Source organism: Coccomyxa subellipsoidea (genome assembly GCF_000258705.1).
Source record: "Coccomyxa subellipsoidea C-169, whole genome shotgun sequence".
Taxonomy (NCBI): Eukaryota; Viridiplantae; Chlorophyta; class Trebouxiophyceae; family Coccomyxaceae; genus Coccomyxa; species Coccomyxa subellipsoidea.
In genome coordinates this window covers 916,957-941,382 of record NW_005178039.1, presented here as the reverse complement: position 1 = coordinate 941,382, position 24,426 = coordinate 916,957, and the positions used below count along the sequence as shown (strand labels likewise).

Genomic DNA, 24,426 nt, shown 5'->3' with positions numbered 1-24,426 from the left:
TGCTGGGCTGGCGCATTAATAGTGCAGTGTGCTTTGTGCTCATGCGGTAAATGATACTGTGATGGTGCTCAGGCTGAGGAGCTGGAGAGAGAGGCCAAGAGAAGGCGTGTGGATCATGCAGAGCTGACTGCTCTGCAGGTGTTGCTCAGGACCACCGTTCTAATACCTTCTTGACCTGACTGTGCATATGGAGATGAGTCAGCTTTGTGTTACAGACTATTGACTGTTTGGCAGTGAGGCATGAAGTAGTCCGTAAAAGGCATGCAAATTTCCTCGCAGGACAAGTCTGATGGCCAGAAGGGAGGTGGAGGCGGGATGTTCAAGGGCTTGGTTGACACTATCATCGGCAACCTGCAGCTGTCTATCAGCAACATCCATGTGCGCTATGAGGTGAGTCCACAAGATCCTTGACACGCTAGGTGTACATACCTACATGCATGGCTAGCGCAGACCTGTTGAAGTGCTCCTGATTTGTCTCTGATTGATTCTTCAGGATGATACCAGCAACCCCGGCACAACATTTGCTGTCGGCCTCACGCTCGAGTCTCTGAGAGCGCACACTGTTGATGAGAGCGGGAAGGAGGCTTTTGTCACACAGAACCCCATGAAGCTCCTGCGCAAGGTAGGTTTCATTATACCGCGTGCAACACCCTGCAACTCGAGACAGCCTGGCAGCATCTGCAATGCCTGCACATGGTTGCATGCAACGCAACATGCATGCATTGCTTTCACCACTTGTTCTTGCATGAGACGCAATGCCAAAATGTGTTTTGTCCAGAGTAAGAGCCACCACTGCTGAGGTCCAGGATGTATTGTGAGCAGGCTTCAGAGCTGCGGCGCTTGGCGCTGTACTTTGATGTGGGCACGAAGCTGTGGGAGCCAGAGGAGGACTGGCACAAGCTGTCACTAGACGCCTGGGACGCGCTGTTCCGCGCCGGCATTGCCGAGGACCCTGCTGTGAATGGAGAGGGGATGGGCAATACTGAGGAGGTTGGCAGTCCGGGCTCCTACGTGCTGAAGCCAGTGGACGGCCGGCTGATGTACCTGCGGCGTGGCAGGGAAGTGCGCAAGAGCGAGGATGAGGCCATCCAGGAGGCAGACGTCCAGCTGGAGGCGTTGTCTCTGCATCTGTCCAGTGCGTGCATGGCCTTCTCCCTGCATGCTTCGCGACTATGCCTGGAAGTAACTGCTATACGAGTAGATGCGGCTCTACGAGTAGATGCGGCTCATGCTAGTGCAGGTAAGCATTAAGAGTGCCATGCATGCATGGTGTCATTGACTTTGTGCGGTCGGTGTGCAGGGGCGCAGTACCAGAGCCTGCAGAAGCTGCTGGAGGCCTTCAGCTCGCTGTCAGCGCGCGCGCCGAACCGCTACCTGCGCCCAACTGGGCGTCCGGACAGCCCTGCCAATGTGCGCAGGTGGTGGCAGTACGCCGGGGCTGTTATGCGCAAGCAGATCCGCTCGCAGGGCTTCAACTGGCGCCAATTTGAGAAGGTATGTGGTTCATTGCGTGCTTTCTAGTTGGCGATGAGAAATGTGCATGCACCATTGTTCTCCCCTGTTCTTTCTTTCTACCATGACCAACCACCGTGTTTGAAGACTGGTCTGTGTGCTGAGTATGAGATGTGCTGTAGGCGATTGAGCTGCGGAAAGCGTACGTCGCGCAGTATGAGAGCTGCCTGCAAGATGGCCAGATGGGAGGGGACGAGAAGATCTGGGACATGGATGCGCAGCTGAACGAGCACACCATTCTGGTGTTTCGCAAGCTTGCGCATGCCAAGGTGATCATTCTGTCTTCCTGGTGCTGCAGATGTCTCATCATCACTTTGTGCACTACATGGCATGCGCATGTGGGTATGACATGCAACTTGTACAGAGAATCTGCAATACTGTTTCCTTGCTTTGGTCTTTGGGGCTGACAATACTTTGCGCAGGTTGAGATGGCAAAGAAGAGGGCGGCAGCGCAGGCGGCAGCTGAGGCTCGAGAGAGGCAGTCTGAGAAGGGCTGGCTGAGCTGGGCGTGGGGTGGTGGAGGCAAGAAGGGTGGCAACAAAGCAGCTGAGGACACAGAGGAGGATGAGGACATGCGAGGGGGGCTCAATGAGGAGGAACAGGAGGCCTTGCAGAACCTTGTGTCTGAGCAGGAGGATGCTCTTGTATCTGGTAAGTTGCCTCACATCACTCATGGAATGATGTATATTCATCAATAATTTGCTGCATGCATTCCAGCTTAGCATGGCCATCAATGTGGACATGCCTCGCATGTGCAGGTATGCACTGCCTTCATTACTGAATATGGCATTGATGTGCAGAGAGTGAGACGCCCTGGAGCCTGCGGATGCAAGTGCGGCTGCATGTCAACTCTGCTTCTCTTGTCCTGGACGGCTCCGACAAGTCTCAGGTAAGTCCCGGCGTAAGTCCCCCCCCAAATATGCAGCTATGAAATGAAGTTTACTTGTATTGATGCCCACAACCCATGCTCGGATGGCCCAGCAGGTGATGCGTGCTGGCATGGAAGGCCTGAGCTCCACCACAAAGCTCTACCCCAAGACCATGCATCTGGACATTGAGGTGGCTGCCATGGGCGTGGTTGCGCCTGAGGGCAACCTCGTGCGCACCGGCGGACTCTTGCACCCAAGCAAGAGCACGGTTGGACTGCCAGGTATGTGACCAATCAGAAACTAGTGAAGGCGGTTTGTACCATGTTGTTCATGTCTTGCACATTTGTCCATGCACTACAGCTGTAAAGGTGGCCTTCGTGAAAGAAGTAATCTAAAAGATTCATACGGACATGTGAAGGTGCTAGGGAGGAGGAGCAAGAGTGGGCCAGCAAAGGCCAGGCCATGCGGCTGCAGTTCATCCAGCACCCTCAGGACGAGAGCGCTGATGCAGCAGTGCATCTCAACCTGGCACCCTCCTACGTCACATACAATGCTGTGGCTGTCCAGAGAGTCATGGAATTCTTCAGGACAGAGGAGGTCAGTCTTATCTTTCTGTGCATCTTCTAAAGTAAAGGATAGCAACCCATAACACATACAAACAGTATTCCATGGGGAGTGTCTGCCTATTTTAATACTTGCATTTTATGGCGCAGATTTTGGACTTCTCTGCTCTGGGAGCGCAAGCAATAGCGCAGGTGGAGCGTGCGCAGAGAGCAGCGCGTGATCAGCTGGTAGCTGCTATGAACCACAGGCCCAAGCTGTCTGTCAAGCTGGAGCTTGTGGGTCCCAAGGTTGCCATCCCTGTGCCCAGGAGCGACTTTGAGGGTGAGTGATCATCAGCCTCCTGGGCCCCTTTGTTAGCTGCGGAGTGCATGGCAACCCATTGGCCATCAACATCGGCAAGGGACTCTTGATGAAGGGATCTTTTGTCAGATGGGTGTCGTTCCTTTTGTGCAGGAGAGCTGACCCTCGTGCTGGACCTGGGCTCATTCTCAGTCGAGAGTGACACTGGCCTCATAGCACAGCTCCCACAGGAAGAAGCAGCCCTGTATGAGTGCCTGCGCCTGCGCTCCCGTGACATCTCTGCCTATGTTGTGGACGGAGAGTTCTCATTCCAGGCCCTTGAGCAGGCAGGCGTGGCAGAGCTGCCCGAGGTATACACCCCTCCTACACAACTCTTGCATAAGGACATTCATTACATTGCATTGCAAAGCAAAGGAAATGTTGTCACTCAGTTGTCTGATTGGGGTTTGAGGCTGAAGAAGGTGTCACCCTGTTTGCAGGAGGACGCGGAGACCAGCCCTGTGACAGAGGCCATCACTCTAGCCGTGCAACAATCGGGGGGTAGGGCGCTCGGGGGCCGAGCAACCTTCATCCCCCTGTTGGAGCGCTGCGGCACAGAGACAACCTTGCAGTTCGCTCGATTTCCCCACCCTCAGCTGCCCAGCCTGCGTGCCCAGCTGAGCGTGCCCCAGCTGCGCTTCTACATCAGCCCTGCTCGCGTCAGAAGAGTGCTGCGTGTCCTGCGCGCTGCTGTTCCGGGTATTACCATCCTTCTTACTAATATTTTTAATATTGACATATCATCTCGTTTCTCCAGCAATCTTAAGACCGACAGTGCCACTCCCAGTCCTTAAAATAGAGGGGAAAACAGAAAGGAAGATTGTCCAGGATGCCATCAGACGAGGTAGATGTGTGCCAGAGCTCAGCTTGTCATGGTTTCAGGTCAAGGCAAGGGTGAGCCAGGGAGGCCGCCTGCACCAAAAGAGGTGCCACAGTGGCGCAGGGACAGCGAGTTTTCTGGCAAGGTCAGGGTGCTGGAGTGGGGAGGCCTCAGCCGGACCACAGCACAGTGGCCCACCCGCTGGGTGGCTCTCTACAGGGGGAGCCTCTACGTCATGCCAAAGGAGGATGCCGACACCTCACCGACCACTTACAACATCTGGACAAACAGGTGCAAAGCTAACATGTACTTGCATTTTGCTGCTGTGCTTGTAAATGCAGGATTAAGCGCCGTCCTGACTGCAGTCAGCTACTTGCATGATATGATGCTTCACAAAACGAAGCAATTGCTCTGTTATGCAGGCGGGTGGTGAAGCTCCCAGAGGACACCTGCGGAGGCGTGAAGAATGTGCTGGCAATCTGTCCGCCGACAGTGGAGACTGCGCATGCAGCTCAGGATAGCAGTTCCCTGGTCTTGCGCTTCTCAACAGAGAGCCAGGTTTGCATGAGATTTGTCTCCCCAATACTTGGCAGAGATCCTCTACAGGGTTACTCCACTGTTTCTGCCTTCTTGACAATATGCTCAAATCTCATCTATTGACATTTCTGAGCTGCCCTGCAGATGGAGGAATGGCGGACGCAGCTCCAAAGGTCTCAGCACAAGATGAAGGATTTGGCTGGCGGAGCGGATGAGACTCTAAACATAGACTTTGATGTTTCTGCACCTGAGCTTGACAGCGAGACAGCCAGCACCACTGTGGAAGGTGAGTCCCAGCGGTGTTATTTCAGCCAACTTCAGCCTTCAAAGAGATCCTTATGCTGTAATTTTCAAGAAGCAAAAACTTTCTCCACACAATATTTGTATGCCTACCCAGGAGCAGATGCAGGAGCAAAGGAGGCAGGGAGCAAGGCAGAGCTGCCAGGCTTTTCTGTGCGCCTGGCAGCCGACTTGGGAGAGTTTGCCTTGTTTGTTAGCGGCCGGACTGCGGATGTATGGTGGCCTGATGACGTAAGCATCAGCCTGTCCAGCATCCATGCAAATTGTGCATAATGGGTGTTCAGATTGGTGCTAAACGAGGGCACGAGCATACGTGGACTTATCGTGTGGTTTGCATTCCAGGATGGTGTACCTGACGGTGCCAGTGATGACACTGCCTTTGCCTCCCCAGCCGCCGGGCACAAGCTCACAGATTCCAGCTCAATGGTGAATGTGGACGGCGAGCAGTCACTGATAGTCATCAGGGCATCGAGCGGCAGCACTGACCTGTCTCTGGGCGGCGGCCACTTCAGCACCAGCCTGGCTGTGGGGGCCTTTGAGATTGAGGACCTCCTGGTTGGCAAGCGCTGCCCTGAGCATGGCTATCTGGCCAGGTCCTTTGTGGTGACACGTGAGCATCTCACTTTTCTTTTTATCACCTCATATTGCACAAAAAATAAATGTAAATGCAGTTGACTGGTATGTGAAGTGGCTTGAAAGAAGGATGACGGCTGAAGGGGGTATCATCTGCAGGTGTGGTGGATAATGAGGGGGATGAGTTCTATGACGCCAGCGCAGATCCCTCCTCTCCCACATTCCTGTCACGTGCCGCATCCAAGGGCAGCGGCCGGCTCCCCTTCTCTGACCAGGACTCGCAGAGTGTTGCCTCGAGGGAAGGCTCCTTCAAGGATGCGCCGGGCCCTTCTGAGCTTTGGCGCTCCCAATCCCAGGACCAAGGTCAGTGTCACCGAAAAGTGCCATGATTTCTCTTGATTTTCAAGAGTTGAAGCCATAAATGCTCATGCTTATTGATCAATTTATAAAATGAGGCCCGCATGCCTTGCTGAAGCCTGTATTGTGCAAGCTCTTCTCATAGGTTGCATTTTCGGAGCAGGTAGCGCTGCAGAGGTGCCAACGCCCAAGAAGAAAAGCGCATGGGTGCTCGACTTTGACACATGGGCGCAGACCTCGTCAGGCTATGCTGGCGTGGACGCTGAGATGCGCATGCGGCTGAAGACGCTGTATTTCTATGCCAACCGCCCCACCATTGGAGCGCTCATGGGCATTGGTGGCGATCTGGCTGCTGCTTTCAAGAGCGGCCAAGCAGAGGTGCTGTACAAACTCCCTGCATTTGTCATGCGCATACCTTCTACCTTCTGAATGCCGTTACTCGGCACCTTTGCCAATGCTCTAAATCTGATATCTTCATTCATACAGGCTGCTCCAGGAGCCACCCCCCAGACAGCAGACACACCTTTTGCAAAGGCGGCTGGATCCGGCTCCGCCGCGAACCTACAGTCCGCGGCATCTTCAGCCGTTGCTGACGAGGACAGGAGAGACGCTGACGCATCCGATGACCTGAACACCGATGCGGCCTCAACCGTCGCTCCTTCCACCCTGCGCAGCGAGAGCGGAGATGTAGATGGAGGTAATGCATGTAACTATGCATGTGACACATTTTGCCCTTATTGGCAGCTGTTCTGCTTTTGAACACATCTCAATGTAGTGCAGAGGGCAATGCAGTGCTGCTGTACACGTATTGCATTATGCTCAGGCAGCATTGCAAGGTTTTTAGTGTAATAGGAGATTCTTCATTGCACTGCAGGCAATCTGGTGATGGAGGGTGGCAGCGAGCGGGTGGTGTTCCGCCTGCTGGTAGAGATGGAGAGGCTGGAGGCCAGTCTCAACTATGAGTCGTGCTCAGCCCCTCCTCTGCTGCTGGCTGCCATTGAGGATGTGCACTTCAACCTCAGCGTGCATCCTGGCACCCTACTCATCAATGCCACCCTGGGCAACATGCGCGCTCAAGACGGCGCTCTGCCAGAGGTAATACTCCTGTCTGGAGTCAGCGGAATAGCACTTGGACTGGAATTCTGAGAATGACTCGGCTGACCATATGAGCAGCCTTGGATAAATTTTGTACCTTGATTTGACTTTGTAGCCTTGATTTGGTGACAGGCTTGCACTCAAAGACTGCCAGGCATGTGCATCTGACTGCCTCTCCATCAATCTCTTTGAAGCCGCATGGAGCTTATTGTCGTTATGTGCACCTCACTATGGCACCACAATCCATGTATTTGCAGTGTCAGGGCCCTTCTTTGACATCCATGTGCTTCATGCAGGGACATCCGTACAGGAACATCTGCGATCTGCGCCATGGCGCTTCCACGTCTCTGATAGAGCTGGAGTTTGCGTCTCACACTGGAATGGATGCTGACACCAGCCCCCGCGTCCCCAGTGGGCTGCCTTTCTATACCCTCAATGCACAGCTGCGGGAGCTCGAGCTTTTCTTCCTTCATCGCTTCCTCCAGGTGGTGCATCTGGCCATATCCCTTCTAATCTGTGATCTTTGACATTAAGAGGCATCGGACTTTTATTGCTGTGCCACTTCTTATTGGGGCATGCATGACTTGCATTTGTGACGTGCAGGAGCTTCTGCACTACATCACCCTGCTGCTGGCCATGCAACCCCCGGCTCTCAGTCCTCCAGGCCTTGCAGAGGCCAACAGCACAGCAGGAGAGCGGGTGAGCCATCAATAGGCACTCGAATAGTCCATGGCCTCTGATGTCTTGGGCAATCTGACATGCACATGCGTGGTGGGCTAGAGCATGGGTTGTGTCTTCTGGATCTGATGACATGGGATTTTCAATGGCGTGCAGGCGAGCTCGACGGGCAAGGCAAAGAAGGGCAAGGCAGACAAGGGTGTTGGCTTCTTGCTGGTGCTGGATGTGGAGATGAACGCGCCTGTGATCACCATTCCCCGCAACACCGACAGCCTGGATGCCCTGGAGGTGGATTTGGGCACGTTCACCCTCAGCAACCGCATAGCCTGGATTGGCGGGAAAGGGAACGCCTCTGATAGAAAGGTAAAGGCCGCCATGATCAATATTGTCTTATCGCTGAGTTGAGCTGAGCTGCACTGTATGCCTACAAGTGCCTTCTGCAGAGAGCGCTGAATCTCAAGGTGCTCATCGAAAGCTGCCCTTACATTATGAACTTTTGATGATGTTGCTACAGTCTTATGGAAAGCTGATTGATGTGTACTGCCCTCTCAGGCGGTGCTGTACGAGGAGGACACCATTGTCCTGAGCGACCTGAGCGCAGTCATGGTGCATGATGGCGAGAGCGGCAACAACATGATCCGCGAGTTTGACACTGGCCTCACTGTCAACATGCAGCGCCCCATCCGTGATCTGCTCCAGTGCCTACCCCGATTCCAGGTAAGCATGCCCGTCACATTGCCCCTCTCAACCTTCCAGAGTTTGCTGGGCCCCGCCTGTGTGTGTGAGACTTCACCAAAGATGCGGCATTTTGCTTGGAACTCAAGATGACCTCATGATACTGATGCAAGGGTTTGTGTGGCAGGTGGGCATTGACATACCGTCCATCAAGGCGACACTCTCAGACAGCGAGTACCGCTTCATCACTTCCGTCGCTGGCTCCAACTTTGGAGAGCCGCTGCGGCTTCCTGCAGCTGCCCAGTGGCTGGAAGATGCCCTCATTGATGAGCCCATGGAGGATGCAGAGTCACACCCCTCGCTCCAGGTCAGACTTGTCTACCAAGCAATGCTCCACCTGTTCATGGCAATCTGTCTTGTCTGCTTCTTGGCTGGTAAGAAGTACAATGTTGAAGGACCAAAGCTGACTGCTCAGAGCTGTTTCCATGGTGCATGTTAGACCTGAAGGATGTACTGCCTTCCTCAGGTGTCACGTAGCGCTGAGTCCCCCTCTGCGGAGAGGCAAGGCAGCCATGCGGCAGGCCAGCCTGCCGCGACGGCGTCCGCGGCAAAGAGTGACAAGACAGCCATTCGCGTGGTGATCAACCTGGGCAAGTCTGAGCTGGAGATGCTGCGCACCAGCAATGCAGCAACTGGGGCCCTGTCTCCCCTGGCGCGCTTCACCATCGGCAACCTTTGGGTGGCTTTCAGGTGAGTCATTGCCTTTCCAGCAGGCATCGAATCCCTAGCAATTTTTCATGTGCATTTTACCCTAAGAAGGAGGATGCTGGTGCTTGCTCCATTGCTTGCAATCTGTGAATGGCTTTCTTGTGACATTCGGCTTTCTGGCATCCATTGAAACGCCAGCTACTGTTTTCAAGCATTCTAGCCCAAGAAACAGGTTGCTGGTGCTCCTTGTGTATGAATCAATATCTGCACATGTCGACAGGACAACGGCAGGAGGTGCCATGTACCTGTCAGTCTCACTGCCGCGAGTGGAGGGGGTGGACCTGCGGCCTTGGGTGCCGCCAGAGCATTCCCTGGTCATCAGCTCCGAGCAGTACTCAGCAGAGTCCAGGCCACAGGACGTGGGAGCCGGCGATGGGAGCGCGCTGGACTGGGAAGCTGCATCTTTCCTGACCCTGGAGTACAAGGCAGCTGCGCAGATGTCCAAGCAGCAGATTAGGGTGCATGTCCAACCTTCTCCTGTGCTTCTCTGACTCTGACTCTGCATAAAGGAAGCAATTCAGTCAGCCTGCTTCTGTACGCAGCCACTCATCTCAAGTTTGGATGCTCCTGCAGGTGAGACTGCAGAGGCCGACCATCTCTGCGGAGATGAGCTTCCTGCTGGCTGTGGTCAAGTTCTACCTGCCGGACTTTGCCATTGGCAGCATCACTCCTGTGCCATTCCGCACCCAGGATTTCCTGCTCACAGGTACAAATGCCTGCTTCATCACTGTATCAACTTTTGCTCTGTCAACGTCAAGGGGAACCTTAGAGCGTGGAAATGCATGACATGCATGATGTCGACCTGTGGCTTCATAAGGTTCTGGCCAATCTTGATGTTGTGTTTGCAGAACAAGAGCACAAGGCAGCTGGCGATCTGTGGCTCAGTCCCCAGACGAGGCTGCTGGCTGACTCACCAGATGGGACAGACTTCGTGTACGATGGTCAGGGCCACCGCCTGATCTTGCCTGAGGGCATCAGCGATGGAGCTGCTATCCCTCTGATCATTGTGGGTGCTGGCAAGACCCTGCTGCTGCGGGACGTTAAGATTGTGCATGCAGAGTCTCTGCCTGCGTGTCTGCAGCTTGGCTCAGGTATGTTGCATGGGCACCTGATGCTGCATCAAGCCAAACCACAGCTGCCTAATTCAGAATTCTGGTTGCTTATGAAGACCCAGAAGCTTAAGATTACACACTAGGGTGAGGATGGTAATATATGGCTTTTCCCTCTACACAGGTGCCCAGTTGGTGGCCCACCCAGAGAATAATGTGCACCGCATTGAGGGAGACGACCCAACACTGGCTCGCAGCCCTGGCGATAAACAGCAGCTCTTCCGCCTGGGCAGCCCATTCGGTGCCTCTCCAAGTGGCAGATCGCGCTCCCTGGGCAAGGTAAATTATGGACGTGCATGGCAGGACTGTCTGTCTGCTGTGTACTCTGCCCTTAAAAACAGACACTCTAAGCAACATGCTGTTTTAAAAACGTGACCCTCCCGCACTTGTCTGCAGGCTATTTCTCGGGGATCGCGGGGATTCTCTGGTATGGGGCAGAGGAGGCGGTCAAGCTCAATTGGAAGCGTTGACGATGCGTCGCCAAGGCCAAAGCCGCTGGACCTGGAGATGGAGGTGGTTGCTGTGGGCGTTGGCCTGCGCTTCTTGGAGCTTGAGGAGGGCAAGCAGGTATCTGCATGTGTCTTTTGGGGGCAAACAATTTAATCAAAACTAGTCCGGAGTTGATTATCAGTGGAGACACCTTTCTGTTTATTGGGGGCTGTAGAAAAATGAGAGATATATATGGATCGGAGACATTGCCTGTGTTTTCAAGGACATTCTCATGAATGCACTGCAGGAGAGGGATGCGATGCGTGTGAGCGCGTCCAAAGCAGAGGCGGCACCCCGCACGCGAGGCGATGCAGGCCGCTCTGTCCGCATGCTTGCGGCGTACATGGATCTTGGGGCCCGCTACAAGATTGCTGGAGACCGCCAGAGGGCCAGCGCCGAGCTCCGGGGCTTGCATGTCGAGACCCAGGTTGATGTGGGCGGCCACAAGGTAGATCTCATATCTCAATCATGATATACTACAGTCTGGCTGTATTTGAGGTATTTAATCATCATATATGATACCAAATGGACATAAGAAGAGACTGATTGGCGCGTGCTGGCTGCGCAGGGAGGAGAGGATAACAACAAAGTGCATGGAACAGTGCTGGAGCCTTGCAAGGTGGGCATGATGATGGAGATGAGTGGAGGGAGCGGCGATATCCAGCTGAAGCTGTCAGATCTGCGCATGAATCTGTCCCCAGACGTTCTGGAGCTGGCAATGTCCCTGCAGAGCTCTGTGCTGGAGCCCCTTGTGCAGCCGGCACCTGACAAGTGGGTCATTTCCCCTCAAAATTCTGTGCAATTCTTGTGCCTCCATAGCATAGCATCATTAGATTGCACAGTATTTGTGTGTTATAGCATTTTACATGTGTTGTGTGTTGGTGCTGCAGGCCTCTGGCAAGGTGCACGCGCTTCCTGCAAATCTGGAGCAACCACCCAGAGAAGTCTGGGCCAGCTGGGGCTGTCATGGACACCAGTGTGCTGTCCGCTGAGCGTGGACTCACCTTCTGGCGCCCACAGCCCCCCATCGGCTATGCCTCCCTTGGGGACTGCGTGACCACTGGCACCATGCAGCCCACCTTCCAGGTCAGTATCTGTCCCTCCCTGTCTTCTTGTATAAGACGTGTTGCAAGTCCTCTGCAGCCGCTTTGATGTACCCCATGCATGCCGTTTGTGGTGCATCCTGATCGATAGTGCTGAAGTTGCAATGCCACTGATTGTCAGCACCTGATATCTGGATCGTGTTTTGCAGGTGGTGTCAGTTGCCGTGAACAGCGGGCTGGTTGCATACCCCGTCAGCTACAAAACAGCATACCAGACGTCAGGGCTCACGATCTGGGAGGCGATCCCGCCGGAGGGCTATGTTGCGCTCGGCTGCCTGGCAGTCCATGGGGACGAGCCTCCAGCGCTCACAGAGATGGTGGCGGTGCATGCCAGCATTGGTGTGGAGGCCCCGCTGGGCTCATGCCTGGTCCTCAAGGAGGAGAAGTCCTGGAGGTCTCTGGAGGATGACCTGGGGCACCTCACTGAGAAGCCCAAGGCCAACGTGTGGTTTGTGGAGAACGTGGGCGCCTCCTTTGTGGTGTGCAGTCCAGAGACCGGCAGCCCTGCAGGTAATTAACCAAGTTCCTAGATGAATTACTGATGACTCGTCTAAATTATCTCGCTCCTCGGCTTGCAATTTAGTCTGGGCATGCTGCCGAGTAATCAATGCTGGTCTGCGCAGGTCCTTTTCTGGATTTGCGGTCGCCCTTGGGAATCACACCGGCTGCGCTGAAGCTGCCACCGCCTGCAAGCCCGGTGGTCACGCCTGAGTCCTCGCCAGCTGAGAAGCCAAGGAGGACGTCAAACTCCACGCCGATTCCCCAGAGCAAGGGCCCTGTCAGGAGCGGTATGAAGCTCACCCCACATTGCATGCTTCATGTGCCTTCAAAGAAGATGCACTTGATATTAAGTGTCAGGTGCATGGCAGGGAGGTGTAATGCCCCTGCCATGCACTGTCTAATATGGCACAATCGTTTTGTGATAGTCCCTGTTTGTATGATGGTGTGGGTTCATAAATGGAGGAGACTTCTCTAAAGCTTGAAGGGACACGGCTGGCCCCAGGTTCAATGACACAAGGCGCCAGAGAGGCAGCAGCTTCTCTGAGGGACAGGCCGGTCAGCTACCGCTCCTACGAGGAGTTCCGCCGCAGCCGTGCGAAGCAGCTCAAGACCGCCTCTCAGCGGCGCCTGCAGAGCACGGCAGTGGACTTCCGGCGTGTGTGGTGGGACAAGGATGCCCGCTACCCCTCAAAGAGCGGCCTCTCCTTCTGGCGCCCCATACCGCCGCAAGGCTACATCTCACTGGGTGCGCTTACTACTCCATGTGGTGCCTTTCACAATACCTTAGAGTCGTTGTCCATTGAGTGATCTGCCAAGCAGTTCACAAGGTGGAAACGTTTACAGCTGTGGCACCTTGTGGCAATTGCTGCCAGACAAAGCAGATTTGAAGTGCAACTTACAACACACATGCCATAACATCAGGAGAGAAGCACGCATTCAGTTGTTGTTCTTCTGCAGGTGACTGTGCGGAGGTGGGCTATGATCCTCCACAGAGCATTGTGGTCCTGCTGGACTCAGAGCTGGCCGAGATGGAGCACACTTCTACGCCTGTGGTGCGGCCGCCGCGCGGCTTCGAGCTGCTCTGGCGCGACGAGTCTGACAGGCCCGACCGGTGCCTCTCCATTTGGCGGCCTGTGCCTTTCCCAGGGTGAGCCCTGCCCCACAGTGCCCTTGTATGCATTCTAGGCCTTTCTCTCCATCCTGTATAAGTGCCATCCTGTATAAGTGCTGTCAAGGTCCGTGCAAAGGGCTTGGTCGGTAAGTTTGGCCGCCGGTGTGAATATTGATGACAAAACATTTCTCATTAACGCAGGTATGTCGCGATGGGCTTTGTGATTGGCCGCGGCCCTGAACCGCCATCCAGGAATGCCATGCGGTGCATCAGGTGACCTGCGTTTTACCATTCTCATTAATCAAGGAATTGTCTGCTTGCACCTGCAGCTTAAAATTTGTGAAGGTTTCCAGTGGCATTTTATTGGACAGCTGTGTTAAATTTATGCATATTCGCACAGGGCAAATGAAGCGGCAGCGGTGGATTTGAGAGGCGTGCGCGCTTCCACCCGCTTGCCGCAAGTCGGCAGGCGCACCGGCTTCTCTGTGTGGACCGGGGACGAGCGCCTGAGCACCTTTGTCATCTCCTCCGTAGGGGCACCCCCAAGGGACAGAGACCTGCAGCGCCTCAAGATCCTGGACTCTAGGGAGCCTCGCCCTGCTGAGGGCCCTGTTGAAGCTCCCAAGGTGCTCAAAACAACATTACATGCCTCTGAAACATGCGCTGTCTTCCACTCTTTGCACTGCCTTCACACCTTCTTGACCCATTGCATAAGGCTGAAGCATGCTGTTCTTTGCAGGGTGGCATGAACATTGTCCTGAAGACCGGGGCGACGAGTTTGCTGCTGAGGGACGCTCTCAGGCGGCCTCTGGCAGAGATTGAGCTGGGGGAGGTTGACGCAAGTGTGCGGCGCATTGATGGCAATGTCACACGGGTAAGGTTTCTTGTGTACTTGCTGGCGCTTGTATTTTTTGAGAACACACTCATTGCCGCATTCAAAGAAATGACACTGGGTCTTGTACTGTGCAGGCGTACATGGGAGTGCTGACCAGCGCCTGGAGCTACAACGCAGTCATCCAGGCCTGGGAACCCATCTTGGAGCCCTGGAAGCTCATTGTCAAGATGGACATGAACACGTCTGGCATCGTGAGGCCCATCTCAATATGCTCACACCAGTAATCACCCAGGTTCAGCAAATTGTTTCCACTCACAAGGGAGCCTCTGTCTGGCAACGAGCAGTCTCAAATTCTGTGCAATGCAGATGGCGCACGGCGTGGCGCCTGGCGCAAACGTGAGCATCAAGAGCACCAGTGAGCTAATGCGCATCACGCTAGCGTACGCCGCAGTGCAGTCGGTCTTCAGGGCCCTGCGCCAGTGGCGCGAGCTGCACGCATCCGGCTCCGACGAGGCCTACAAGCGCCAGCTTGCAGCTGCGGACGCCGCCAGCGTGCACACGCATGTGCTCAACACCCTGGGCGTGGCTGCAGAGATGCAGCTGGACTTCGGCAGCCATGTGTAAGCACAAATTCCTCTGTCCCATCAGCATATTTCTCCTTGCGCTGTACTGTAATGACCAGGGATACTGAATACAAGTTGTGTGTAATATTCCCCTGCAGTGACACTACATGTGATCAGGATATGTTGATGTCTTTGCAAAACCATTTCACAGTGTCACTGTCTGTCGTGCACTGCTCAGGGAGACAGCCTCGCTGGCCCCTGGCAAGTCGACCGCCATGCTGCAGCCCCTTCCTCGGCCGCCGCAGCGCCACTCCCAGCGCCTGGCTATCCCGGCAACCGCCCAGCCGCCAGTGTTGCTTGTGGCGAATGTGGCATCTGCCTCTGGCCTTGCAGCCGTGCTTGGGGATGCAGCAGGGCGGGGAGTGTCCAAGCCTGACCTCTACCTTAATCTGACGCTGCATGGCGGGGATGAGGCGGGATCTGTGACTTCCACCGCCGACAGCTGGGGGGTAAGCATTCCCCGTCTCTGACTGCCAGGGACATGCAAGATACAGTATGTTATCATTCATCTGACTTTATTGAGCAGAAAGCTGACTCATCGACGTTTCTTGATGTGCACAGGCCAGGACCCGGGCAGTGACGGTCAGGACGAGGGAAAGTGCAGATGCTGGTGCTGCACAGCCTAGCAGAGAAGCTTCAGGATCTGCAGGAGAAGCGGGGATCAGCGAGGAGGCTGCAATAATAGACTGGGAGGAAGTGCGGTGGAATGAACGCCTCATCCTTGAGCTACCACCCGATGCAGAGCAGGAGGAGGTACAGATGCTCTTACACTTCTGCTGATGCCAAAAGTTGCTCTCAGCTCTCCTACAGGCATTTAGAGGCATACCACGCACCATAATGAGGCAATGCAAGATCTTTTACACATGGCACAGGTGACTGTGGAGTTGGAGCTGTGGGACACTGCTGGTGCCAGGGCAATGGGCGTGAAGATTGCAAGCGCCTCTGCTGCGTTGGATTTGGCAATGTTCAAACCCTTCGCTGCACAGCCAGCCACCATTGAGCTCTGCGGCGAGGACGGCAAAGTGAGTGGCTCCTGCCTTAGCTGAAGTGTCCCCGGATTTGTTCAAGTCGCTGACATAGCAGAATGAAGGGCCTCACACAAGTGACACACCATGCTGTAACCGTGAGAGCGCTGGTGTTAGTAACAATCTGGCGTTGCCAGTAAATACTGGAGAAGCCTGCAGAGAATAGCAGGAACGCAACGAGTCTCATCGAAATAGTGGTGGCCTGCTTTTGTAGGCGGCAGAGCTGGAGCTGCAGTGGGCGGTGGTGCCTCAGTATGAGCAGGAGCGCGCAGTCACAACGGACGCCTGGAGCGCTGGCAAGAGCACCGCTGGGCAGCGGGCGCTGCGCCTGGCGGGGACCGAGGATTGGGCCCCTGTGTACACCAACGCTCAGACACTGGTCAACGCCAGCTCCCAGGCCATGAAGAAGGTGACACCAATCTCACCACCACTACTTTGCAATATTGATCATGCAAGTAACCAAGATCTGCAAAAAACTCTCTCTTTCCTTAGAGGCCCCTTGCCAATTGCCTTGTGTCCACAAATGCAGCCGCATCCCGCCCCAAACCAATTATCTCACTTTCTCTACTCATGCTTATAATCCTTCAGGAACAATAAACAAAGGATTATATTTGGTTGCGCAGGGCTCAAGGGGCAGCGATGACATGGCGTCGTCGGTGGTGCCGGTGCGCATGCGTGGCGGCGTGGTGGCGCTGGAGAGCAGCTTCCAGGGCGGCGTGAAGCGGGAGAAGCTGCGCTCTCTCTGCCAGCTCGTCAATGACACTCAGCTCAGGCTGGAGGTGGCCCTTGTAGGGGACCCCAGCCGCTCCCGGTCCTCCAGCGCTTCCTCCTCCAGAGGCTTTGGCCGTCAGGAATCCCTGGTATGGCCATTTGCTGCTACTGCTCGATTGCTGCCCCTGCTGTCAAGGACTTGCCCTCCAGCCATTTTGAACGTGTGGGCTGCTTTGCTTAAGTGTGAAATTCTTCGTCAATTTCTTTGTCCTTGAAGGTGCAGATGCTGATCGCCTCTTTTGCTGCAGCGAGAGAGCCAGAGCGACGGCAAGGAGGAGGAGATATTTGAGAACGAGCGCTTCCTGCCGCTGAAGGGCTGGGGCTCGCGTGGGAACCTGCTGCCGACAGAGCGGAAGCGCTACAGCACCAGGGATGGCTTGCAGAGTGCTGTGGACTTCCCTTCCCTGCCCCTCCCTCAAGGTGAGTTTCTTGTAGTGCTACTATCTTGAGAACCATGCAATCAGCTTTTTGACTATCAATATTGATAGTTTGTCGCCTGCTAAAAACGCTGGGTCAGCACCACCAATTTGAGAAGTGATCATGCATGTGTGAAATTGCAGGATGGGAGTGGGAGGGTCCATGGGCAGCAGAAGATTGGGCCTACAGCCCGGATTGGAGCATGATCACGTATCCTCCCCACCCAAACTCCCTGAAGCGGGGCATGATGGACTTTGTCCGGAGGCGCAGATGGGTGCGGCGAAGGCGAAAGCAGGCCATGTCAGGTAACATGTTATGCATCCTTGCGGTTTTATATTCTTATTATTATTATTACACGCTTTTCTCGCCAGAGGCAAGGTGCGTTTGCAGACAAGCTGCATGCAAAGGCTGCCAAAAATCCTACCCCTTGATGGACTCGCCAGATCTCGCGATTTTATCAGGGATTTAATGCTGCATTCTCATGATGCCTGTACGCACACATTGACAAGATGCCCACTCTTTAGGTGCAATCAGCTATATCAAATCAGAGACTGTGTGATGGTGTTCTGCAGCTTCAAGTTCGGCGGCTGATCTGGCGTCTGCCCCATCTGTCGGTGCCTTGGCGGAGACGGCGAGCGCTGCCCAGGACAGGGATACCAGGCAGGTGCTGGGGATTGCAGAGCCAGGAGACAGCCTGCCAGTGCCATATGGCTGGAGGAGCTCAGGTCAGGCTCTTTGAACTGTAGCTCCCTAGTTCATGCATTTTTTGGTCGTCAATGAAGACATACAAGGTGTAAAAAGTGTGCTGATCGGTGTTTTTTATTGTGCAGGCAAGCAGCTGGTGGTCAGGCCAATCCTGGAGGGCTTCCCCGACGCGCATCTCTGGAGCATAGGAGGCAGCGACGGTGCTCACAGTGTCCGCTTGGACACCCTAGACGAGGGCCAGACCCGCCTCCTGGCTTGTGCACCCGCCTCGCCCTCACAACCAGGCAAGCATCGGCCTCTGAGATCTGCCAATATGAGACATTGAGGCCAAGATGTCTATTCTTCTTATGCGTTCCTCTTCTGCCCTCGTGCTTATCATGGACTGAAACGTCGCCTTAGCTCCCATCACAGGCTTTCAAGACACTCACGTGGTGTGCTCATATCGCTGCAGAGACTGGGGACAACTCAAGGGCGGCGGCGGCAGCTGCGGTGGCGCGCAGGAGCGGCGATGGCGGTGCAGCTGAGCTGGCGGCTGCAACGGTGTGGGTCAGCGTCACCGTGGAAGCCGAGCAGCTGCCGGGACTGTCGCGAGCAGAGACTCTCAATGACTGGCGGATCGTCGTGGCCCCTCCCCTGGTGCTTGACAACCAGCTGCCCCTGCGCGGCTCCTTCCTAGTGTGGGAACGCCCCAAGGTATGCGGATGCTCTAGATATTCCATGACCACGCTTACTCATTGATGAAGTTCGACCATTCCTGCCATTCATTCTAGGGGCAGTGGTGCACAGCGTGAAATACGAGTCCTGAAGAAGAGAGTAAAGAGGCAGGACATGTGACGCAGGAGGGCGATAACCTGTTGCTGCGCCAGAGCGGAGTGATGTCCAGCGGGGACAGGCGGCATATGTATGCAGCAGACATGCGCCGGGAGGTCAGCCTACAGTTCTACCCAGACGGCTTCGAGTGGGTGGACAGCGACCCCCTGCCTCTCAGCCTTGGCTACTCCTCCCACCGGGTGAGTCTGGGTGGTTTGCCAGTCTGGCTTTCATAGTGACGAGCCAACTGTTTGGGCAGCCTATTCTCATCGCTAGCGTGCCGTATCCATAAGCACATGAGCCGTGCTTCTAGATTCAATCATGATAATTGCAGGCGGGCTTGGACGGTGACCAGAAGCTGCCGGACAGCTTCCAAGTTGCTCGTGCAAACGGCAGCGAGGCCCCGCAGGCTGTGTACATCAACCGAGAGCTGGACCTGGACATGTGGCAGCTGGCTGACAAGGTGAGTTTTCTGCCCTGCAGCTTTTCTGTCCTGCAGGTGCCAACAATGGGAACGCGTCGAAGTGCCAGGAGCAAGCTCGAATGTGTTGCTTGGAGGAGGAAATGGTCTAATGGCAGGGGTGTTGCACTTGCAGAAGCTGGATCCCGGGGCGGCTGTGGCGCTCGGGGCGCCTCTGCATGTGCGCATGTTCGTGCCACTGTGGATTGTGAACGCCACATCGTTGCCGGTGGCGGCCCTGGTTGTGCCGGTGGCGCCGCCGCGGCAGTCGAGCGAGCGCGAGGGGCAGGAGGGCCAGGATTTGCTGGACGCTGCAGAGTCCATCCGCCTGAAGGTCCTCGAGACAGATGCCGGCGATGGAGCGTCATCTTCTGGCGCCAGACCCAGGAAGTGCGCGCTCTCTCTGCTGCTGAAAAGGTTTTCCGTCTTTTGGAGGACCATGCCAGACTGTGAGGTAGCACTTTGCCACAACAACAGTCTACATGTCATACATTTCCTTCAAGTTGTAATTTTTCGATGACTGCAAGCACAATACTTACAAGGTTGTGTGGACAGCTGTGTGCTGAACTACGCTCCATTATTTGTGCTGCAGTGCCATGCCAAAAGGAGCACGTCATGTGCTGGCGGGGAGCGTGTCCATGGTGGCCTATCCAATGCAGCAGATGGCCGCCTTCAGGCGCAACGCCGCCCAACAGAGCTACGGCCTGCGGCTGAAGGTATCTTCTCAGCAGTCTGTGCATCACTGCTGCCTAACTTAAGCTCTATTGTTTGGACTTGCATAGGATCAGGAAGAAAGTTCGCAAAATACTCCATGCTGCTGAGCTTTCATGCGCGATATGGTCAGGTGGGCGAGTCAGGCTGGACATCACCTCTGCCGCTGGAGAGTGGTGGCGGTGGCGAAGAGGGGCCGGATGACATCAACACCAAGCCGGTGCTGATCCGAGCGCGCATCCCCGAGTGGGGCACGGTGCATGAGATTGTCGCCCGCTTGGAGCTTGTTGGCGGCGGCTTTGAGCGGACCCTGGTGCGTTACTCCTCTGCCCAATTGTTCCTGGCCAGAATCCACCAATGGCTGCACAGTCCACCACATTGAGCAGTGCAGTTTGGCACTCAGCATGTGTTGCCGCCTGGCTCTGACTGACTGTTACATGCTTTTGTTTGAATGCTGCAACGGTTTGTCTGTCAGTATGGAAGGGAATTTTCCAGGTAAAAATTTTGACTGATTCTGGTCTCGGCTGCACAGGCGCTGCGGCTGGAGCCTCAGCTGGTGATCACCAACAACACCGGCATCCCACTCCAGCTGATGCAGCTGCACAGGGGCGGCTACACGCAGTCCATTGCCGGAGTGACGCCAAACCCGGCCACGCTCAGCGGCCTGCCCAGAGCTGCCGTGCCGCCTGCAGGCAGCGGCCGTGATGGCTCTGCACAGGGCGCCCCTGGGCTGCGCTCAACTGTGGCCAGCCCTGACGCAGATGTCACATCCACCCTGGACCTCCCGACAGGTGCTGACAGCCTTGTCCATCCAGCCTGACTCATCATCCTGTGGAACAAGCGAGACTCATACCTTGCTGGCCAGTGCCAGTGTGCCGCAATGGTGCCATCCAACTAGAACTTTCTGTCCTTTTCGAATGATTGAGAGTCGAGTCTTGTAGGACGCCACCTGTGTCACAATGGTGCTTTGACTGTTTTGCGCTGTCGCGTGTAGGTGGAACTGGAATACCGCTGCACTGGAGCCTGCAGGCCGACACGCGCGCAGTGTGCTTCCGCTTTGCACCGGAGGGTCCCAACGAGCCGGGGCCCCAGTGGTCGCACCCCATCGAGCTCGAGAAGGCACTCAACTCCACTGCGCGCTTCGTCAGCCTGCCGGTGCGCCCGGCCGCGGCCGCTGCAGAGCCCGAGCCGCCCTTGATCTCGATGGAAGAGGACGGCGAGAGAGATGAGGAGGTGCTGGAGAAGAAGCCTGCGCCACAGAAGAAGCAGGGGTCCTACCTTCGGGACATCACCACACTGCAGACGGCCGCGGCGCCGCCGTGGGAGCTGCATGGGCTGCAGATCCGCGTCGGCCGCCGTGTCCGCCACTACACAAGGTGCTGTTTGGACTATCTTTTGCAGCCTACACGTTTTATGCTTCATTTGCATGGGGTCTTATTTGCCTGTTGAGAGCTACTGGCATCTGGACTTCACGTCATAATGACTGTTTGTGTTGCAGGGCTGAAGACAGTGGGGGTGTGATTGAGGAGGTGGAGGTGGTGGTCCTCCGCTTCAGGAATGAGCTGCGCGCTCCAGGCTGCATGCATGTCATCCTGGAGTGCGTGTCTCCCAGGTTAGCCATCAGCCCCTGCACAGATGACTTCTCACACAACTGAGCGGAGCTGTCGCGGTGCAGTGAGCTGCTGAGGGTAGTGCAGGCGGGTTTGTGGCACCCGGGGTTTCTGAACGCTGGTTCCAATCAATCTTGCAGGGCGCCTTACCAGCTGGAGAACCGCTCAGGGCAGCCGCTGCGATACCGCCAGAGCGGCATATCCGACCTGCCTTACATTCCCCTGCCTGCCTACAGCGCCGCTGGCTTTGCCTGGCAGAATGAGAACGGCAATGGAACCCCCAGGGTCAGTCCTTCATTTGTCCTGCTTTGCACATGATGGTTGTCAGATTATGCAGTTGTCAGACGTGCAAACAATTCTGAATCCTTGAGCCGTGGATCAAGTTGTGCTTGTCTGTGCTCCTGCAGATCGAACTGTGCAACACCTACAGCAGCAACACGCCTGGCACATGCTGTGAGCTGGACCCAGAAGTCCGGCCGCGCATGACCGAAGACACTGCAGCATCACCGTCTGGCACAAGCACCCAGCGGCTGTCTCTGCCATCGGGCACAGAGCTGCAGGTCCGCCCCCTCCTTCACTTTACATGCAACAGTGCATGTGTTTTCTTCTTCACATACCTCGCTGCCAGTGTAGCCAGTGCTGCACACCACTCAACACTCTTATGTGGGATGCGCAGGTCACAGTGTCAGACAGGGAGCAGGAAATAATGGGGGCAGCAGGGCTGCTGACCATTGGCGGCAGTGCTGGGGTCGGCCGAGGCACTTTGGAACGGGTGCTACGAGTAGCACCAGGTCATTTCACAGCTTTCTTGATACACAACAAACTTGGTTTCCAGCATGGTGCAATCTGCTGTGTATGAAGCTATCATACTGACGCCCCAACGTGCTTGTGCGTAGTGTCCAAGGGCGCTCAGGCGCTGGCTCTCACGGGGGCCGCTGCGGCTGCGGAGGATGGCGGCAGGCATGCATTCCATGTCAATCTGGACATTGGATCTTTGGAGGTAAATAACCTCGTTCGTACTTCTTGCAGCCACTTATTGAGCTTTAATCATGCAATTTCAGTACATTTGCACGGCTCTGCTTCCTCCATATTTGCTGCAAGATGAGACTGTTTCTAATCCTTCTAAAGATATCTGTGCATGAGTGCAGGTGAGCGTGATGGACCAGAGGCCAGAGGAGCTGATTGCAGCGGCGGTCCTAGGAGTGCGTGTGCAGTATGCAGCCGGGCTCGGCCCCTTGGGCAACTGCAGCAGCCTGCGCTTCTCAGTGGACAGCGTGCAGGTTGATGACCAGATCCCTGGCACCAGGTGCGCCCACCCACACCGAGACTGAGTCCTTGGCAGGACCGCTATCCGCTATCAACCATCTCCTTTCATTGTTGACTGCCTCGCATGCTTCTGCAGAAAATCTGCCGTGCTCAGCGCAGACGCAACCTCTACTCATTCGACCTGATAGTGTCACCTGCTTTAGTGCAATGCGGGCACTGCATGCTGCAGGTTCCCTGTGGTGTTGTGCCCGCTTGGTGGTGAGAGCGGGGCAGATGGGCCCTCTGGCAGCGCAGCGCAGCCCCTTGTCCAGATCACCATCGTGCAGCAGACGGGCGGACCCCGCGGCCAGATCTACTACCCCTACCTCTCCTTCAGAGTATCACGCACCCTCCAGGCGCGCTCCTCTCAAGCAGACATGAGCCACCTCCTGTCGGTTATTTTTCCATGTAGGAGTGGCTGCGATCTGGAACCACTCTCAGAGCCCGCACCAATGCGTTGCTGCACCTTTTTAAAGCAGGTTTGACGGCTCCCAGGAGGCGACTGATGCCCAAGGGCACTTGATTGCATGGATTCTTTGAGCGTGCTGATATTGAGAATGTGCATGGGGCTGCGTTGCAGGTTGCGATAGCAGAGGGTCTTGTCTGGCGCGTAGTGGAGATGGCCCAACGCCTGGACCTGAAGGCTCTGTCTGATGGGTCAGGCGAGAGGCACGTTGCAGCCGCCACAGATACCCCTGTCCAGATCTCCCTGGTCTCTGCGGCTGACCTCTCTGCCGCTGTCAGGTACAGCGGCACTTCCTGTCAGTCTGTTTCTCTATCCTGTGTTGCATGCAAGCAGTGAGCTTAGATGCCAGAGACTGTGGTCGCTTGAGTACAACAGAACAAATACCGTATTTATAAACTGACTAGATGTTATTGGGTTACTGCAGCTTCCGAGGAGACCCCTTCGCGCGCCCCCGGTGGGCTTCGCATATGGGCATGGCATCATGGGCGCTGCAGCTGGCCAACTTTGAGGGCATCCCTGTACGCCTGCGGGGCTTTGAGATGCAGAACATCTCCATGCTCTGGTCTGCCTTCATCGCACAGATCATCCGCCAGATCAAGGTGAGCCTTATCAGCCGCCCCAGACCCGCAGAACCTTTCCACTATTCGCTTGCCTTTTCAGACCAAGCCAGGCATACCAATTCGCTCTTGCCAGTGTGGACAGTCTGGTTGCAGATGTCCTGACATGTACAGTAACAGGATTGCATGAGTGTAGGTGGAATAGGCTCTCCCCACTATTACTAATTTGCCAGAAATAATGTGCAGTGGGCAATACTTTGTCAAGATCTCAAAGAGGTTGCTCTGTCCGCAGGGTCAAGTGGTAGGGGTAGCGCTTAGCTTCCTCTGGAACTTTGGCATCTTCTCAGGAGCCTCGGGTGTCCTGGGTGCACTGTCACGCAGCGTAGCCGCTCTGGGCGCTGATGACAAGTCAGCGAATGAGCGGACAGCTGCGCGCCAGCAGCGCACGATAGGGAATGTTGGCGAGGGGCTTGCAGAGGGAGGCGACGCGCTTGCAAAGGGCTTTGTTCGCGGTTTCACAGGCCTCGTCTCCAAGCCCCTCCAGGGGGCTCGCACTGGCGTGGGAGGTATGCCCTCTCTCCTCTCCTTGCTGTGCAGAGGTCTTCTAATCTTTCCTCTTGTTGTATGAATATCATTGCACCCTTTGCAACCTGTCTGTCACCCCGCTGCTACCGTCAACCATGGCTTGCACCAATTTGTCTTTCTTTACATAATACCAAAAGAGTCCCCTG

The 24,426-nt window shown here is 55.5% G+C and overlaps 1 protein-coding gene across 1 annotated transcript in view; it reads left to right on the top strand.

The window, feature by feature from the left end:
• Nucleotides 1-24,426, top strand: part of COCSUDRAFT_61368 (hypothetical protein) — a gene marked incomplete at both ends in the record, with an annotated part of 28,183 nt that overhangs the window by 537 nt on the left and 3,220 nt on the right. The window contains 72 exons of the mRNA XM_005649615.1: nucleotides 73-138; nucleotides 280-390; nucleotides 494-622; nucleotides 823-1,135; nucleotides 1,301-1,494; nucleotides 1,635-1,781; nucleotides 1,935-2,163; nucleotides 2,313-2,401; nucleotides 2,497-2,662; nucleotides 2,800-2,978; nucleotides 3,095-3,266; nucleotides 3,399-3,595; nucleotides 3,725-3,983; nucleotides 4,167-4,395; nucleotides 4,527-4,662; nucleotides 4,786-4,927; nucleotides 5,039-5,172; nucleotides 5,284-5,551; nucleotides 5,674-5,877; nucleotides 6,035-6,249; nucleotides 6,358-6,568; nucleotides 6,746-6,966; nucleotides 7,263-7,454; nucleotides 7,570-7,665; nucleotides 7,801-8,007; nucleotides 8,197-8,361; nucleotides 8,507-8,686; nucleotides 8,846-9,069; nucleotides 9,308-9,545; nucleotides 9,661-9,793; nucleotides 9,936-10,178; nucleotides 10,321-10,475; nucleotides 10,635-10,763; nucleotides 10,933-11,133; nucleotides 11,254-11,456; nucleotides 11,576-11,771; nucleotides 11,938-12,298; nucleotides 12,412-12,576; nucleotides 12,792-13,034; nucleotides 13,247-13,436; nucleotides 13,602-13,673; nucleotides 13,801-14,026; nucleotides 14,140-14,274; nucleotides 14,370-14,486; nucleotides 14,602-14,855; nucleotides 15,037-15,307; nucleotides 15,420-15,611; nucleotides 15,731-15,880; nucleotides 16,098-16,292; nucleotides 16,507-16,743; nucleotides 16,903-17,074; nucleotides 17,215-17,376; nucleotides 17,644-17,796; nucleotides 17,902-17,976; nucleotides 18,228-18,469; nucleotides 18,616-18,786; nucleotides 18,921-19,049; nucleotides 19,183-19,436; nucleotides 19,639-19,762; nucleotides 19,891-20,070; nucleotides 20,290-20,548; nucleotides 20,752-21,133; nucleotides 21,256-21,369; nucleotides 21,508-21,652; nucleotides 21,775-21,927; nucleotides 22,044-22,158; nucleotides 22,264-22,367; nucleotides 22,516-22,673; nucleotides 22,863-23,067; nucleotides 23,253-23,416; nucleotides 23,563-23,737; nucleotides 23,988-24,261. Of these exons, the coding sequence (XP_005649672.1) occupies nucleotides 73-138; nucleotides 280-390; nucleotides 494-622; nucleotides 823-1,135; nucleotides 1,301-1,494; nucleotides 1,635-1,781; nucleotides 1,935-2,163; nucleotides 2,313-2,401; nucleotides 2,497-2,662; nucleotides 2,800-2,978; nucleotides 3,095-3,266; nucleotides 3,399-3,595; nucleotides 3,725-3,983; nucleotides 4,167-4,395; nucleotides 4,527-4,662; nucleotides 4,786-4,927; nucleotides 5,039-5,172; nucleotides 5,284-5,551; nucleotides 5,674-5,877; nucleotides 6,035-6,249; nucleotides 6,358-6,568; nucleotides 6,746-6,966; nucleotides 7,263-7,454; nucleotides 7,570-7,665; nucleotides 7,801-8,007; nucleotides 8,197-8,361; nucleotides 8,507-8,686; nucleotides 8,846-9,069; nucleotides 9,308-9,545; nucleotides 9,661-9,793; nucleotides 9,936-10,178; nucleotides 10,321-10,475; nucleotides 10,635-10,763; nucleotides 10,933-11,133; nucleotides 11,254-11,456; nucleotides 11,576-11,771; nucleotides 11,938-12,298; nucleotides 12,412-12,576; nucleotides 12,792-13,034; nucleotides 13,247-13,436; nucleotides 13,602-13,673; nucleotides 13,801-14,026; nucleotides 14,140-14,274; nucleotides 14,370-14,486; nucleotides 14,602-14,855; nucleotides 15,037-15,307; nucleotides 15,420-15,611; nucleotides 15,731-15,880; nucleotides 16,098-16,292; nucleotides 16,507-16,743; nucleotides 16,903-17,074; nucleotides 17,215-17,376; nucleotides 17,644-17,796; nucleotides 17,902-17,976; nucleotides 18,228-18,469; nucleotides 18,616-18,786; nucleotides 18,921-19,049; nucleotides 19,183-19,436; nucleotides 19,639-19,762; nucleotides 19,891-20,070; nucleotides 20,290-20,548; nucleotides 20,752-21,133; nucleotides 21,256-21,369; nucleotides 21,508-21,652; nucleotides 21,775-21,927; nucleotides 22,044-22,158; nucleotides 22,264-22,367; nucleotides 22,516-22,673; nucleotides 22,863-23,067; nucleotides 23,253-23,416; nucleotides 23,563-23,737; nucleotides 23,988-24,261 (13,291 nt within the window). The remainder of the gene's footprint in view (nucleotides 1-72; nucleotides 139-279; nucleotides 391-493; nucleotides 623-822; nucleotides 1,136-1,300; nucleotides 1,495-1,634; nucleotides 1,782-1,934; nucleotides 2,164-2,312; nucleotides 2,402-2,496; nucleotides 2,663-2,799; nucleotides 2,979-3,094; nucleotides 3,267-3,398; nucleotides 3,596-3,724; nucleotides 3,984-4,166; nucleotides 4,396-4,526; nucleotides 4,663-4,785; nucleotides 4,928-5,038; nucleotides 5,173-5,283; nucleotides 5,552-5,673; nucleotides 5,878-6,034; nucleotides 6,250-6,357; nucleotides 6,569-6,745; nucleotides 6,967-7,262; nucleotides 7,455-7,569; nucleotides 7,666-7,800; nucleotides 8,008-8,196; nucleotides 8,362-8,506; nucleotides 8,687-8,845; nucleotides 9,070-9,307; nucleotides 9,546-9,660; nucleotides 9,794-9,935; nucleotides 10,179-10,320; nucleotides 10,476-10,634; nucleotides 10,764-10,932; nucleotides 11,134-11,253; nucleotides 11,457-11,575; nucleotides 11,772-11,937; nucleotides 12,299-12,411; nucleotides 12,577-12,791; nucleotides 13,035-13,246; nucleotides 13,437-13,601; nucleotides 13,674-13,800; nucleotides 14,027-14,139; nucleotides 14,275-14,369; nucleotides 14,487-14,601; nucleotides 14,856-15,036; nucleotides 15,308-15,419; nucleotides 15,612-15,730; nucleotides 15,881-16,097; nucleotides 16,293-16,506; nucleotides 16,744-16,902; nucleotides 17,075-17,214; nucleotides 17,377-17,643; nucleotides 17,797-17,901; nucleotides 17,977-18,227; nucleotides 18,470-18,615; nucleotides 18,787-18,920; nucleotides 19,050-19,182; nucleotides 19,437-19,638; nucleotides 19,763-19,890; nucleotides 20,071-20,289; nucleotides 20,549-20,751; nucleotides 21,134-21,255; nucleotides 21,370-21,507; nucleotides 21,653-21,774; nucleotides 21,928-22,043; nucleotides 22,159-22,263; nucleotides 22,368-22,515; nucleotides 22,674-22,862; nucleotides 23,068-23,252; nucleotides 23,417-23,562; nucleotides 23,738-23,987; nucleotides 24,262-24,426) is intronic.